Source organism: Dendropsophus ebraccatus, chromosome 7 (genome assembly GCF_027789765.1).
Source record: "Dendropsophus ebraccatus isolate aDenEbr1 chromosome 7, aDenEbr1.pat, whole genome shotgun sequence".
NCBI classification, from domain to species: domain Eukaryota; kingdom Metazoa; phylum Chordata; class Amphibia; order Anura; family Hylidae; genus Dendropsophus; species Dendropsophus ebraccatus.
In genome coordinates, this window is record NC_091460.1 from 45,039,010 (window position 1) to 45,055,413 (window position 16,404).

Consider the following 16,404-nt stretch of genomic DNA (forward strand, 5'->3'; position numbering starts at 1 on the left):
CTTGACTGGAACGAAACAACCGAGCAAAAAATTCTTTACATATTATTGTGCGTAATAGAATATCTCCAGCTACTGCGATAGACTTAAAGAACATTCCGGATTTTCATGTGACATTCTGGACCTGCTATGGCCTCATTCACATTGTATAATTTTGATGCAGTTTTCGATAGATCTTAAAGAGGAAAGATACACAGGAGCAAACACAAGGTTCCAATCCTCAAATACTATTCCATTATATGGAGCTATCCTATTCCTTTATATGGGCCTCAAAGTTCATTCGTATTTTTTTTTTTAATCCTACTCAGTTATGAGGCTCAAAGTTCATTTTTTTTTATTTTTTATAGTTTCATGATCTATTCTTATCTTTGTTGTCAAGCAGAGATAGAAGGAACAACTCGATGCCAGTGTTCACAGATTAATTTAGAAACTGTAAGTGGCAAAATGTAAATGCAGAAAACTTTTCACGAAACTACATTCCTTGCCGTCCCGTGATGAACCAGCCTTTCAAAAACTTAACAAAGACCTGCATGTGAGCTGTAACAAACAAGAGTGGGAGGGAGGGGACAAACAGGCTATAAAGTGATCTATCGGCTGACTCGTCTGGCTGTGTGCACTGGAGGAGTGGGTAGCACATCCTAAAGGCCAGCACTCAGCAGTCCTGCAGAAGACAAGGCAATGTCTTGGCACTGTGCATCTAGACCTGTGATTGGAAACCTGTGGCTGGGGAGCATGCTGACTCTGATGGCTCTGATGGTTTTAGCTTCCACTGTAGTCAATGGACATGCACCAATAAGTAATCAGAAAGACCAAGGAAAAAAATATACAGGAGCAGGGACAACGTCCAACCTGAGAAACATTGTCATTGGGCGGTGCTACCACTACATGTCTCTATATCCAGACACTGGGTGAGTAGATATAATACATTATGTGCTGCTGGTGACCATTGTATTAACTTTAAACCAAAAGATCCTTGTGAGATGTGACTTGTAAGAGGAAGAAAAATGTTTATTGTTGTGCATGTTCACACATAGGGGGAGATTTATCAAACATGGTGTAGAGTGAAACTGGCTCAGTTTCCCCTAGCAACCAATCAGATTTCACCTTTCATTTTCCAAAGAGTCTTTGAGGAATGAAAAGTGGAATCTGATTGGTTGCCGGGGGCAACTGAGACCGTTTCACTTTACACCATGTTTGATAAATCTCCCCCATGGTGTATATGCTGCAGATTTTAATTAACAATGTTCATATGTAAAATTTAAAAGTAGGTGTTAGGGGTCCATGTTGGGTCCAGGATCCGTGCCGTGATCCCCTATCTTGAATGAATTAATTGCACATCTGTAGTGCTGTCTGAAGCTGATAGTCCACGACTGCAGACAGCGCTATAGACGTGTTGTGAATGTGGACTTAGGCTGTGTTTACCAGGCTTGATCTGATCTTTTATTACAAGAAAAACATCTGCAATGAAGCCTGGTAATGCTGATCACATGGCAAAGCCCAGACAGTCAATTTAGACTAAACTAAAGCATCAATTAGGTGAGTGGGAGAGCACAACCCCGGGCAGGTTACACACAGCAGTATCTGGCTAAGTATTTTGCATCAATATTTCTACGCCAAAACCAGGGGTGGGTACAAAACATGGAAAATGTGCATATTGTCAAGTACTGCCATGCAAAGTCAGCCTTAGCAAGGCCTTGTGAGCAGAATACATAAGCTGGACAGATTTCTGCTAATTGGCTACACTGTATCAGTCCGTAGTCCAGGCTGTTTAGCTCACAGAGTATTGGATACAATTATATCCACTTCTCAGGGTGCAGGACTTCCTCTGTTGCCTCTTTATATATGCAGTGTTCTCTTTCGTGAATAGTGAGGAAACTGGGAGAGATGTTTGGTATCTGTGGATGGCTTCTTAGTCCCTTTTGCCCATAAAACCCCTTTAAGAACTGTGACAATGCAGTCCAATGATCAGATGTCATATGCTCTTGTGCTCTTGATATTTGCATAGGTATACAGTATACTGGGGTTTTCTACAGCAAGTTCCTACACTTCTCTTTATTTTTACCTTGAAGGGATAAGAACTGCACCGATATATGGCAAGAACTAATTGATGCAGTACAGAAGAAAGACCCATGTAAAATAAGTGAAGAGGATTACACGCGGCTATCACTTGTCAGTGCACAGACCATACCGTGTGATAAGGTGACAACATTCATCTTCTTTTTACAGCTCCATAACAAAATTATTGTTTGAAAGAGGATTGTCTCTATGGGGAAGATTTATCCAACTGGTGTAAAGTAGAAAGTCTCAGTTGCCCCTAGCAACCAGTCAGATTACACTTTTCCTTCCTCACAGATTCTTTGAAAAATGAAAGGTGGAATCTGATTTGTTGCTAGGGGCAACTAAGACAATTCTACTTTACACCAGTTTGGTAAATCTCCCCCCAATATGTCTCTATCAAAAGTTTTTTTTTCTAGTGACAGTGGCGATTTAATGACTTTTCCTAAAGCCATCATTGCAATTGTCCCGGGACACCCCTTTAAACTAAAAAAAAAAAAAAAACTTTTGACTTTTTTCGTCTCAAAATTGATGACTGTCCAAAAAGCCGTCTGTAAAGCAGCCAAAAAAAGATGTCGTGTCAGCATAGCCTCAGGCTGGGTTCACACTATGTATATTTCAGTCAGTATTGTGGTCCTCATATTGCAACCAAAACCAGGAGTGGATTAAAAACACAGAAAGGCTCTGTTCACACAATGGTGAAATTGAGTGGATGGCCGCCATATAACAGTAAATAACGGCCATTATTTCAATATAACAGCCGTTGTTTTAAAATAACAGCAAATATTTGCCATTAAATGGCGGCCATCCACTCAATTTCAACATTGTGTGAACAGAGCCTTTCTGTGTTTTTAATCTACTCCTGGTTTTGGTTGCAATATGAGGACCACAATACTGACTGAAATATACGTAGTGTGAACCCAGCCTTATAATGATACCAATTAACGTGTTGTTTTTGTCAATGATACTTTTTCCATTCGATGGTGTGAAAAAAAGTTAATTAAACCTTTTTTTCCATGCCTTACACATGTGAAACATGGCAATATATCACATCACTTTATATATCACTTATACTAACCAGCCATAATAAGCCCCTTACCATTTTGTGTCTTTTCAGACCCTACTGTGGAGCAGGACCAATGACCTTGTTCACCGTTACACAAAAGCCACACAAAATTTTATCACATTAGAAGACACTTTCCTGGGCTTTCTGTTCAATGGTCTTATGTGGTGCGGGAAACCCCTGAGACCAGGTAACCAGCTATCCATCTGCTAAACTAGGAGGAAAAGTAAAACTCAGTGGCAGCGGATTCCACTTGAAAGTCTGTCTGTCCCATTGATTCAGTGGGATTTCTCTGGGCTACAGCAGTGACAAGGTTATTGAGAACAAACCTGGTAGTCTAGGGCAGTGGAGAGGTTAAGGTCAATATCCCTAATGGTTTAGGGCACTGAAAGGTTGGGGTCCGTATACCTATTGGTCTAGGGCAGTGGAGGAGGTAATATTAATATACCAGGTAGCTTAAAGCAATGAACTAATTAATTTTAGTACTTATGGTAGGCCAGGGCAATGAATATGTTAATGTAAACACCCCTGATGATTTAGGGCACGTAAGGAGTTCGTTTTAGATTAATGTTATCTAGGTAGTGATGAGGTCAATCCTTCATACCTGGGGTTCAGAGCTTACTCACCTACTTAGGATACAGCCTCGCCCTGGCTCTAATAGAAAGCTGACCACTGATAGTTCAGCTTCCTGTTTTCTTCCTGCACCTATCATATAGAGTGCAGAAAATGGATGTAACTGTAAAAAGATGAGTAAGCTCTTTGAGCAACGTCATGTACCTAGCTGAGTGATTGCCTGCTCAGCCAATCAGTGACTGGGGCAGGACACTGGCCCAGTCACTGACTGGCTGAGCAGGTAATCGATCAGCTGCATTGTGACGTTGCAGCTGGAAGAGCCCCGTATGTGACATCTACATATTGCAGCCAAAATAACATCTGTTGGCCATCATTGGGACTTGGAAGCGGCGCTATGGAGGCACTGGCACGGGCAAGTTTACTTTGTTTTAGTATTTTCCTGTAACCCCCTGCCTGCCAGGGAGTCTGAACTGGGGTAGATACTGATTTACCTGGCCAGCCATATAGATTAAAATGGATTCTCCTAAGAAGAAAAGTTACTACATAGCCGTATTACTTTAACACCTAAACACTGTAGAGACCAAAGACAACCGTCCAGGACACTTTCAGATGCCATGCCGTGAAGAGTAAGGGCTGTTTTGGTAGCACTTCTAATATTATACAGTATGTGTATAGTATATAGATCATGATTTATAGCATCCAATGTGGTTTTCTACCATTTACCGTCTACCATCTTTTTCTAGGAATGAACTTTAAGTCTTGTCCTGCCTGGAACGAATGTGACAAGAACTCTATTTCCTCGTTCTGGAAAATGGCATCTGCTGCAGTAAGTAACAGCCAGGACTGTATTATTGACGTCTTAGATGCAAAACTGTTAAGGGCCTTTTACATTGGGCGATTAACAGGCTTTTGTAAATGCAGCAAGGATCAAATGTAATAAAAAATTTGTTCCTATGTTGTTGATCGCATCTTTTGATCTGACCTCAAAATCATTGTTAATCCTTACAAGCCTTTCAGTGTAAAAACTCATCGTTCACAGTATATAGATAAGAATGCAATTACGATCATAGTTACAATTTTATTTAAGAACATATTACAACAAGAGATGAGCGAACCTGGAGCATGCTGGAGTCCATCCGAACCCGATCGTTCGGCATTTGATTAGTGGTGGCTGCTGAAGTTGGATAAAGCCCTAAGGCTATGTGGAAAACATGGATATAGTCATTGGCTGTATCCATGTTTTCCAGACAACCTTAGAGCTTTATCCAAGTTCAGCAGCCCCCGCTAATCAAATACCGAACGTTCGGGTTCGGATGGACTCATATCCAAACCCGGTTCGCTCAACTCTAATTACAACTTTTTGTAGCTATTTATCTTTTCATGTAAATGCCTATTGTTTTAAAAGGACCCTTAGGGTGGGTTCACACTATGGAATAGGGGCGAATATTCCACTGTGAATTTTGACACTCGCCAGAGGAGGAATTTTGCGGCGAATTATGTGCCCCTATTCCGTAGTGTGAACCCACTCTTAGAAGGGTCTAACATCTCATCACACTGAGATTCCAAGTAGTCAGCTGAAATCTAATGGAGAACCCTGAAGCATATATTCAAATTCCCAATAGCACCCCCACATGGTAAGGCCGGGTTCACACTACGCTTTTTCAATCCGTTTTTTTTAATCCGTTTTTATAATGCACACAAAAACGTAGCTGACCTTATTTTTGTGTATGTTAAAAAACGGGTGCGTTATTTGATTACAGCACCATTTTATGTACAGTCAGCTCTGGTTATATGAGGATGGGAGAGCTTTTATATCTGACATCTGTTCTCCAGTCATTTACTTTAATCCCATAAATGGGGATTTTACAATGTCTGCAATATGTAGTCATCTGGGATGTGGTCAATATCTTTATTATATATATATATATATATATATATATATATATATATATATATATATATATATACCAGGATACAATATTCCCCCGGTAGGGTGTGTATACAAGTATGTACTGTACTCTCTGGTGTTTGCTTTGTTTTCCCAGTTCGCTCGCTCATCCTGTGGAGTAGTCAATGTGATGTTAAACGGTTCAGCAGATGGTGATATCGCCAGGAAAGAAAGGTATTGTACAGCTTTATCTCTGCAGTATGAAATATAAATATAAAGGTCAGGGTATACGTAGCAATTATACAGGCAGGATCCCATTAACTAACACTGTAATGAAGAAAATCAATAAAAAAGAAAATGTGATATGAATACTGATCTACACATTCACATGTTTTTTTAAGGTCAACTGGTGTCAGGAAGTTATACAGATTTGTAAATTAATTCTATTTAAAAATCTCAAGTCTTCCAGTATTTATCAGCTACTGTATGTGCTGCAGGAAGTGGTGTATTCTTTCCAGTCTGACACAGTGCTCTCTGCTGCCACCTCTGTCCATGTCAGGAACTGTCCAGAGCAGTAGGAAATCCCCATAGAAAACCTCTACTGCCTCTTTCCACAGGACATACAGCAGCTGATAAATACTGGAAGATTTACAATTCTGTATAACTTGCTGACACCAGTTGATTTAAAAACATTTATTTATACATACAGCAGATTTGCAGGAGATCAGTTCCAATGTACAGTACACTAATGTCGATGGGGTTTTCGAAATATGTTGGAGAACTTTTTTATGTGAAAAAGTGAAAATCTATAGCGTGCTCTTTTTCTTGTGGAAATGCTGCTGATTTTGGCCTTCGATTTTAACCTTTAAATATATAGGAGTAAAACTCTTTATACATAGGGTGTAGAACATTATGGGGGAGATTTATCAAAGGGTGTAAAATTTAGACTGGTGCAAACTGCCCACAGCAACCAATCACAGCTCAGCTTTAGGCAGTGCTGAAAGGAAAGAGGAGCTGTGATTGGTTGCTGTGGGCAGTTTGCACCAGTCTAAATTTTACACCCTTTGATAAATCTCCCCCTATGTGCTTATAAACCACTTACCACTGTACATTTCCAAAGAATAGTTCTTTTTATCACTCCAGATCTTCACTGGAAGAATGTTTTTTATTTCCTGTGGTACAGTGTAGAAGTAAGGGTCCTATTACACGGGCCGATATAGGCCTGATCATTACGGGAAACGAGCACAGATTGGCACTCGTTTACTAAGCCTTTTACATGTCCCGATAATGGTTTGGCAAGGGCTGCACGGACATCGTTAAAGATGTCTGTGCAGCCCTTGCCCAAACAGTTAATACTTCACCTGTCCACACTGCCGGTCTGTGTAATGGTGCGTTTACACAGGCAGATTTATCTAACAGATTTTGGAAGCCAAAGCCAGGAATGGATTTGAAAAGAGAAGAAATCTCAGTCTTTCCTTTATGACCTGTTCCCTGTTTATAGTCTGTTCCTGGCTTTGGCTTCAAAAATCTGTCAGATAAATCTGTCTGTGTAAACACACCATAATAGGGCCCTAGGTCTCACAGCTGACTCCTTCAGACATGCCGCTCAGCTGCGGACATTTCAGAGGGGTAATGTCTCCCTCCTCAGGCACATGACTGTTCTTTCCAAGGCACAGATACGCCAGAGCCCTGTCATAATCTGGTGCTGATGTATCTGAGCATGGACTGGCATGGACCCCATTTACTACAAGGACCCTAGTATATAAAAGATTTCATTCAAAAGTAGCAAACCATGCTTTTGAGTCAGAGTGAAAACTGATATGGCTGACAACATTTAGGCCATAGAAGTAAATGGGGTCCGTGCCAGTCTGTGCACAGATACATCGGCACGCAATTTTGACAGGATGCCGGCATATCTGTGCCGCGGAAGGCACAATCGTAAAGTAAACCCTATGGGGGAGATTTATCAAACATGGTGTAAAGTCAAACTGGCTCAGTTGCCCCTAGCAACCAATCAGATTCCACTTTTCTTTCCTCACAGACTCTGTAAAACGAAAGGTGGAATCTGATTGGTTACTAGGGGCAACTGAGCCAGTTTCACTTTACACCTTGTTTGATAAATCTCCCCCTACATTCATAGAAGTTATTGACTAACTCACTAACGCTGCACTTTTTGCTACTGAAGATAGTGATAAGGTGACTCTTACAAATAAGGTATTCGAAAATGCAGAAATATAATAGTATCCAGCACATATACTGTGTGGAGCCGCAGACTCGGCAGTATTATATAATTGTCAGCAGTATGTATTGTGAAAAAAAGATATAAGACGTAGTACCTGTTCGCTATGCTGGAACAAATCGCCTTGCAACCAGTGGAGCCTGCGGCTGGTAAATGTTCTCTACTGTATGTTGACTAGATTCAGCAACGCTTCCAGATACTAAACGTCCATAAACGTCCAAGCTAGGGGCTGATTGTTTTTTTTTTTTTTTTGTATATATGTCTGAGTATTTCCTAGTAAAGGTGCGGCTATAAAATCGCGTGTTCACTCAGAACATTGTCACTGACTACCTTGTGACACTTCATGTGAGTATCTCTCTATTACGGTTACTGTGTGTGCAAATAGATACATAGAGCGTGGCTGTCACCATGTATCAACTCTAATGTATAAACATTACAATTCTATTCGACTCATAAAGTCCCCGCAATGTATCTCTTAAGAGAAAATATTGGTTGCCTCTACGTCTTCTGATTTAATGACACCCATTAAGTTGCCAGGGTTTTTATCACGTTGTTTGTCCAGGTTTATAACATTATTTTAACACAATATTTTACGTACATAAACTTGGTCTATTAACAAGTGTTTTCTATAGTATGAATTTTCAGTATTTTGAGTCTTGTTAGCTGAGTAGTATTCTTATGTATATTGGAGGTATAAATTGTGTGTTTTATGTGTTTTTTTATGTGTTGCAATTATCTGCAACATATAAAACACACAATTTATACCTCCAATATACATAAGAATACTACTCAGCTAACAAGACTCAAAATACTGAAAATTCATACTATAGAAAACACTTGTTAATAGGCCAAGTTTATGTACATAAAATATTGTGTTAAAATAATGTTATAAACCTTGACAAACAAACTCTGGCAACTTAACGGGTGTCATTAAATCAGAAAACATAGAGACAACCAATATTTTCTCTTAAGAGTCAAGTAGAATTGTAATGTTTATACATGACAGCCACGCTCAATGTATTTATGTAACAATAATAGAGAGATACTCACATGAAGTGTCAATCCAGGGAGGGCTGATAGTTCCAATAAACCAATTAAATATTATTGCAAAGAAGGCAATGACTATGTTCTGAGTGAACACACGATTTTAAAGTCGCGAGTTTACTTGGAAATATTCAGACACATATACAAAAAACAATAAGCTCCTAGCTTGGGACTCAGAGATGGAGAAACTATGATGCCCAACATCATGGAAACATAGATTTACAAAATAAACGGTCCGAACCTGCAGCGCTAAAGTAATAGGTGATCGCAATGTAGTCCTGGAACGCTATGCAGTTCCGAACTTGTAGCGCCAACATAGTGCCATGGAATACATGATTCCGAACTCATAGCGACAAGTAAATGGAGATTAGCTATACAGTTTGTAACAATATATAGTCCTGCACATGCAGTGCTAAATAAATAGACATTGACTATACAGTCGTGTAGCAATACACAGTTTCCTACCTATAGGGGGACATTTATTAAAGGGGTAGTGCGGCGCTCAGAAATTATTCACAGAATAACACACATTACAAAGTTATACAACTTTGTAATATATGTTATGTCTGTGAATCGCCCCGTTCCCCGTGTCCCACCACCCCCACCCGTGTACCCGGAAGTGTTGGTGCATTATACATTACCTGATCCGTGTCGAGGGCCGTCCGCCATCTTGTGCCAAATGTCATCTTCGGACGGACGGCCGAGTCGCTGCCGCCCGTCCCCCCTCCGCCGCGTCACAACTGTGCTCAGCTGCGATTGGCTGAGCACAGTTATGCTCAGCCAATCGCGGCTGAGCATCGGATGACGCTACAGAGGGCGGCCGGCATTCGGAACAGACGGAGCTGTTCGCCGGCCGCCCGAAGAAGACGTCACTCGCTGAGGATCGGAGACTTGTGTCGGCACGTGACAGGTGAGTATAGCACACCACACTTCCGGGTATACGGGTGGGGGGGGTGGGACACGGGGAAGGGGGCCATTCACAGACATAACATACATTACAAAGTTGTATAACTTTATAATGTGTGTTGGTCTGTGAATAATTCTTTACTGCCGCACTACCCCTTTAAGTCCGGCATTTTTTGCGCCAGGCTTAAAAATGTCCCTACAGCGCTGTTGCTTCACAGATTTATGTAGAGGTGCACGGCCTCTACATAAATCCGTGCGCACCAGAGTAAAACTTATGCCAGCTCAGACCTGGCGCACGTTTCCTTGACACCAAGACATAAGCAAATAAACATCAGTTTGAATGAAAACTGTAAGAAAGCGTTCTAAACTAAACATAAAGGGCAAAAATCCTTTACTGATGTCTACCTGGATTACCTATAAGAAGGGGAGAACCACAACCCTGACGAGAACAGGCGTATCAAGCTGTTGAAACGCATTGGTACCTGAGTTCAACACGAAGATCCGTAGTATTGGCCGTGACGTCACTGATCCCCAGGCAATCCATGCGGGGAATCCCTGCACAGCATTAATGGAGTGCACCCAGTAGTGGATTATAATAGGGGCGTTCCGGGCGGCAGCCCGGGGCCCTGAGCTCCTGGAGGGCCCATGACCACCCAAAAAGACTTATACTTTCAATGGTGTACTGTCTCCTGGTTACACTTCCGCCATGATTTGCATAAAATCACAGTTTTTTTATGGCAATTTTGCACAAATCAGGACATCATGACATTATCTATCCTGTACTATTAACGCCAGGCTAGTGCTGCCATAGTTACAGTGGGGTGGGGGGGCCCAGGCTTGGTGAACAGCCCGGGGCCTATGGCAAAATTAATCCGCCCCTGAGTGCACCACCGACTGGGACACCTCAGCTATGAACGTTTAGTATCTGGAAGCGTTGCTGAATCTAGCCAACAGCAGAGAACATTTACCAGCCGCAGGCTCCACTGGTCGCAAGTAGATTTTTTCCAGCATAGCGAATAGGTACTACGTCTTGTATCTTTTATCGCAATATATACTGCTGACAATTACATAATACTGCTAGGGCTCCACACAGTATATGCGTTGGATACTATTTTATTTCTGCATTTTTGTAAAGTAATCCCTGTCTTAAATCTAACGCCAGGGAATGATTCACAAATTAGATTGTCTAGTACTGCTCTATAATGTCTTCCAATCTGCTGCTACTTCTTAAGTTATGTATCGAGACATAGGGGTTTGTGCAAGGACAAACTGAAAATAAAAATAAAATTAGGGATGAAGGATCGATAGGGGAAAAATCGTGAAAGATGCCACATACAAGTTATACAGTAGCTAGAAATACTCCCTTTGACGGCTTATGTAGACAAGGTATATTAGAAGTGGAACCAAACAATAGTGAATACAAAAAGAGAGGCGATATATCAGTCTTTCCCTTATGTGACTACTTTTTTGAATCTATTTCTGCTTTTGGTAAAAAAAAAAATGCATAAAACACTACATGTAAGAGTCCAGTCTAGGGCCTAAGAATAATAATGGGAAACACAGAATTCAAAGGACATACCATGAGGTGTAGCCATGATGTGGGCACAAATAATGCTATCATATGGTTTAGTATTCATAACCATGGCTGCTATTTGTGGACTTACCTTCAGAATATGAATTGCTTGTGATGAGTTTTGTCAATGGGTCTGATTATTCATACAATGAGTTGATATCAAGTTGATGCCGAGAAGCATCAGTATCAACACGTCTTTCATCTTCCAGTATCCTAAGAACTGTGGAAATCCCCAACATGGATCCAGCCCGAGTCTCTGAAGTCAAGCTTTGGGTAATCGACGACATTCAAGGAGAGGACAAGTAAATATTTACTAGATTTCAAGGGGAACTATCAGCAGGTTAGACGGATCTAACCTGCTGATAGCCTCCTAATGCGCACGGGCACCGAGAAGGAAGCTATGTGTCTTACCTTCCTTCTCGGCACTGTTCCCATGCAGTTAGGAGTTGAATCCACAGCCCAGGGGACCGTTAGGAGCAATACCCCGCCCCCATCGTGCCGATCTGGCCCACCCGCTCCTTTAATTATCAGGAGCGGAAGGAGGGGACCGGGCCGGAGTGATGGGGGTGGGGCAGTGATCCTAATGGTGCTCAGGGCCATGGATTCCACTCCTAACTGCACGAGAACAGTGCCAAGGAGGAAGGTAAGACACATACCTTCCTCCTTGGCTCCACATGCGCATTAGGGGGCTATCAGCAGGTTAGACTCTTCTAACCTGCTGATAGTAAGGGCAGTCATACACCTTTAATAACTGATTGTTCGGCCATCGTCTCTCCCATCCTCCCCATACACAGGAAGGTTCAGCACGACTGAGCATTTCTGTGTTCTCTATAAGATATATCGCAGCCAGACTGCTCTGACTGTGGCTTATCTCTCCCAGAACAAAGTGCAGTAATTTTTCCATCATGCCTGACCCCTATCTGCACCAACATCATCTGTTGGAGCATCGGGAGAGCCCCATACACCTTATACTCACCCATAATTCAGACACAGTAAATTTGGGCCTCTGTGTATAGTAAACCAGATGCTTTAGTATAGCATACCTTTTTTTGTCTAGAAGTCTCCTGTGTATTAGTTACTTCTAAACAGTAAATGTGACTCTTTTATTTCAGAAACTCCTGTGACAGTAAGTCCTTATTAGAGCTAAAGCAATACATTGAAGAGCACAATCTGAAGTATTCCTGCATTGACAACTACAGGTAAGTATTCACACTAGTAAAGTATTAGTGCCAAGTATTAGCTCAAGTATATAGGGTTCTGTGATTTCTTTCATTCTTGCCATGTTAACACCTACTCAACCCCTTGGTGCTGCACACTGTACATGTACAATAAAGAGAGTGATGTGGGCTAAAGGAGCTGTGGGAATGCTTCTGCAGTGAAAACCTGCCTTAAAGGGTTAATAACATAGGTCACAGAGACATCAGTAGCTAGGACAGGTGTGTGTGTGTGTGTGTGGGGGGGGTGTCTGTTTGCTAAGACCATCACAGATCAGTAAAAGGAGGCAGAAACGCTTAGTTGAGTTCTGTTTCTGTTCATTTCTGCCCCGGGAGCAGAGCAAGCGGTGTAGACTTATAGAAAATTCATAGACTCCTTGGATACCACAGTCAATAGTAACTGTGGCCTCTAAGCGCTCTATAAAGTAATGTGCAAAGGTCCCATACACCGTCAGTTCTCTCTCCTGCCCACCACCTGTTCTTCCCGTGCTGGATGTTTCTGTGTTCTCTGTGGGGAGGGGTAAGCTGCAGCCAGAGAGCTCTGACTGCGGCTTAACTCTCCCTAAACAAAGGGGTCGGGCAGTGATTTGGTGGTCCCATACACCTTAGATTGACAGCTAAACTTGCCTTGAACTGTGGGTATGGCCGGCTAAAGTCTAATGGCCATGTCACACGGCCCTACTTTTATGTTAGCGAACGCTGATCTGTTAGACCGGCGCTCACTTACCGAGGCTATTACATGGATCAATAATTGGATCATGCAGCTAGTCAGCTGTACAGACATTGTTAATCCCTTACAAGTAAAACATTTAGCAATCTTGTAATGCAAAGTCTGAAACCTGAGGATAAAATCCATAGTGGTTTGATCGAAAAACTCTAAGCCCAAAGTGACTCCTAGTGTGTGATAGACCTGCACCTTATTATACTAATCCTTTACTCTATTAGGTATTTCACATGGTATGACTAAGAGCCACTTTGGGCTTGAAAAACTTTTTTTTCTCCCAGGACTGAACCATTGTCGATTTAAAGATAGTTTATTTGTATTGTTATTGACTTTTATGTTCTAAAAAAAAAAGCCTCAGACAACCATGTAATAAAAAAAATTAAAAGTTTGCTTGTATTGTGTCTTAGAGGATAAAATCATGATAGGACTAGGAAAAAAGCTTGCATACAATGACTGAGCATACATGTCAATCATTGTGCATGGGTGGTAGTGGGCATGCTCTACCGCCACTCCATTCATATTCTTCCTCACCATGGTCATGCTTATGAGGAGGAAGAGAGGACTAGTGATGATAATATATTGCTCACCTATTCTATGGATAGGCAATCATTGTATTTTGTGGGAATAACCTGGAAATCCTTTCTCCTTCAATTAAAATGTCTAGCTTAGACTGCAGTCTATTGTCCCACTATTACTGACAATGAGATTTGCGAGAAGGAGTCCACAAAATTCCCTGTTCCCACAATGCCTACTTTATCTTACATATCTCTGCCCTTATAATTTTTAGGGTTAGGTTTAGTTATTGTGCTTTTAATATGCTATTGTTTCCTATAAAGCCCTACTTATTCTTTCCTCCAACAGGCCAGTCCAAGCTCTGCAATGTGCTGACAACCCAGACCACGCTGCCTGCAATCGCTGCAACTACCACTAAACCATAAGCCATTGTTAAGTGAGATAGTGATTACTTACCTGTGTTTTGAGTGGTTGGGGTCTCAGCCCCATCAATCAGAAGAACAAGGAGCTAGGAGAAGCAGACAGGAGCCCATTTCACTTCTCGGCTGGCAGCGATCTCCATCCAGGCATCTCCATTATGAGTCTATGGGGCTGCCTGGATGGAGACGTGCAGGGACATGCAGTGGGCTGCTCCTAGCTCATTCTCCTGATTGGTGGGGGTCTCAACAAGATTAAAAATTTTGACATGCCCCTTTGACATGTTCAAAGTTTTTTTTTCTTATTTATAACGACAGGTTAAGGAAGGTAAGTGTCTCATAACAATTCATAACAATTTTTTTATGTAGTTTTTACAATTTTTTAAAGCCAAAGCCAGGAATGGATTTGAGAAGAGGGGATATCGCAGTCTTTCCTCTATGACCTATTCTCTGTTAATAGCCCATTCCTGGCTTTGGCTTAAAAAGTCTGTCAGATAATCTGTTGGTGTAATAGGGCCCTAAGACTTCTCTTGGCTTTCCTTATAAAATTGCATACAAAAACCTGAACATGAGAACACATCCATATACTTCCTCTCCAATTATTATCCACACCAGGTTTTGCCATAAAAGATTGCATGATAAAACCTGAACAAACACCCTTCCAGCCATTCAAGATAGAAACACCCCGGTATGTACAGGCTACATGTGATTGTAGGTGGTTGCTTTGCTTCAGGTTGTATATATTTTGTGTGATATTTGTAGTTAATGAACTAGCAATAAACCACTATGAACCACTGGATGGAGTGGTGGTAATGAAGTGATAGGTAACAGCCATTCCTCTCCTGCTTTCATGTATAGGAAGATTGTTTTTATAATCCAGTTGTACCAGTAGAGGGTGCTAGAGTTTTATTTTATAGGACACCAATAAATATGTTGCAATATTTAATTTGTCCACTAGATGGTGATATAGGAAAACATAAAGAACGAAAAGTATTAAAGGATGAGAATTTAGCGTTTTTTTAATTTTTATTATTAGTTATGTCTGAGACAACCTATCATAACTGTCCCATAGCTGGGGCTACACCTGGCAAATTTACTATATAGTATTAATGTTACTGTTATTTCCAACGTAAACTACCTGCTATATAACTGGCAATACATGGAACATTTTCCTGCCAGGGTATACAAAGATCGGATACAATAAATGAATCTGATTAAATGAAATTGATCTATTGTTTAATTGTGTTTTTTTACAGACAGTGAAATAAAAATCATATTGTATTATCTCTTTATTTAGGCTGTGTTCACATACAGCAAATAAATGCAGAAATGCCAGCGACTAAAAATCATTTCTAGTCCTCTGATATTGCAGATGAATAGGGCAACTGCAGAGCTCTCTGCAACAAATCTGCTGTGTGTGAATTCACCCTTAGGCTTGGAACACATGTTGCAGATTTTCTGCAGTAGACAATGGGTGAAAAGCAGTAGTGCGCCCAGCTGGAAGGTGTTATATAAGAGAAAGTATTAGTCTGTGTTCACACATAGAAGTTTCATTGCAGTACTGTTGGGCTGATACAGAACTGCAATGAAACTGCAATAAGTGAACACAGCCTTAGGCCGCGTTCAGAATACGGTCAAGACCACGATTATTTCTTCACCAAGTAATGTTATTATTATTATTATTATTTATAATTCCAGAGCGCTATACAAGTGGTAGGGGTAACAAACAGGAACAATACAAGATCAAAAACACATTACATGAAGGCAAATGGCAGACTGGTACATGGGGGAAGAGGACCCTTACAATCTGTATGTTACTGATAAGCCTAGCAACATTGTGTGGCTATATTGGTAGCATTGCTTGGCTACTGATGAAGAAATACCACAATGATGTGCATTTACAGTATTTAAATGGTAAGGTCATTTTAGAATATACACAGTTAGTAGCCTGTTGTTTCATGCAACTATTGGCTGCAACTAGCTGCTGCTCAATACAGTGCTATGGAGCTGGTAGGGCATAGTGGGTTAAGACGCTAATATTCACTTTATTCTTCTTTCATTCGCCGGATACAGCTTAAAATTATAGTAAAATCCTTAGCATCAAATCCATAGAATTGGATGCAGATTTTATGTTAAAAAAAATCCCCAAGATTATACTCAGCTTTTAACCCACAGGCTTTCTTCTTTGGAATCAGCCGT

General features: G+C 41.0%; 1 protein-coding gene across 1 annotated transcript; it reads left to right on the forward strand.

Annotated features, from left to right (window-relative positions):
* Positions 1-364: 364 nt before the first annotated feature.
* Positions 365-15,429, forward strand: LOC138796776 (ADP-ribosyl cyclase/cyclic ADP-ribose hydrolase 1-like). Its single transcript, XM_069976463.1, has 8 exons — positions 365-905; positions 2,067-2,196; positions 3,170-3,305; positions 4,432-4,514; positions 5,734-5,810; positions 11,548-11,640; positions 12,451-12,537; positions 14,138-15,429. The coding sequence occupies exons 1-8, from the start codon at positions 676-678 to the stop codon at positions 14,205-14,207; spliced, it is 906 nt and encodes a 301-aa protein (XP_069832564.1). The 5' UTR covers positions 365-675; the 3' UTR covers positions 14,208-15,429.
* The last annotated feature ends 975 nt before the right edge of the window (positions 15,430-16,404 follow it).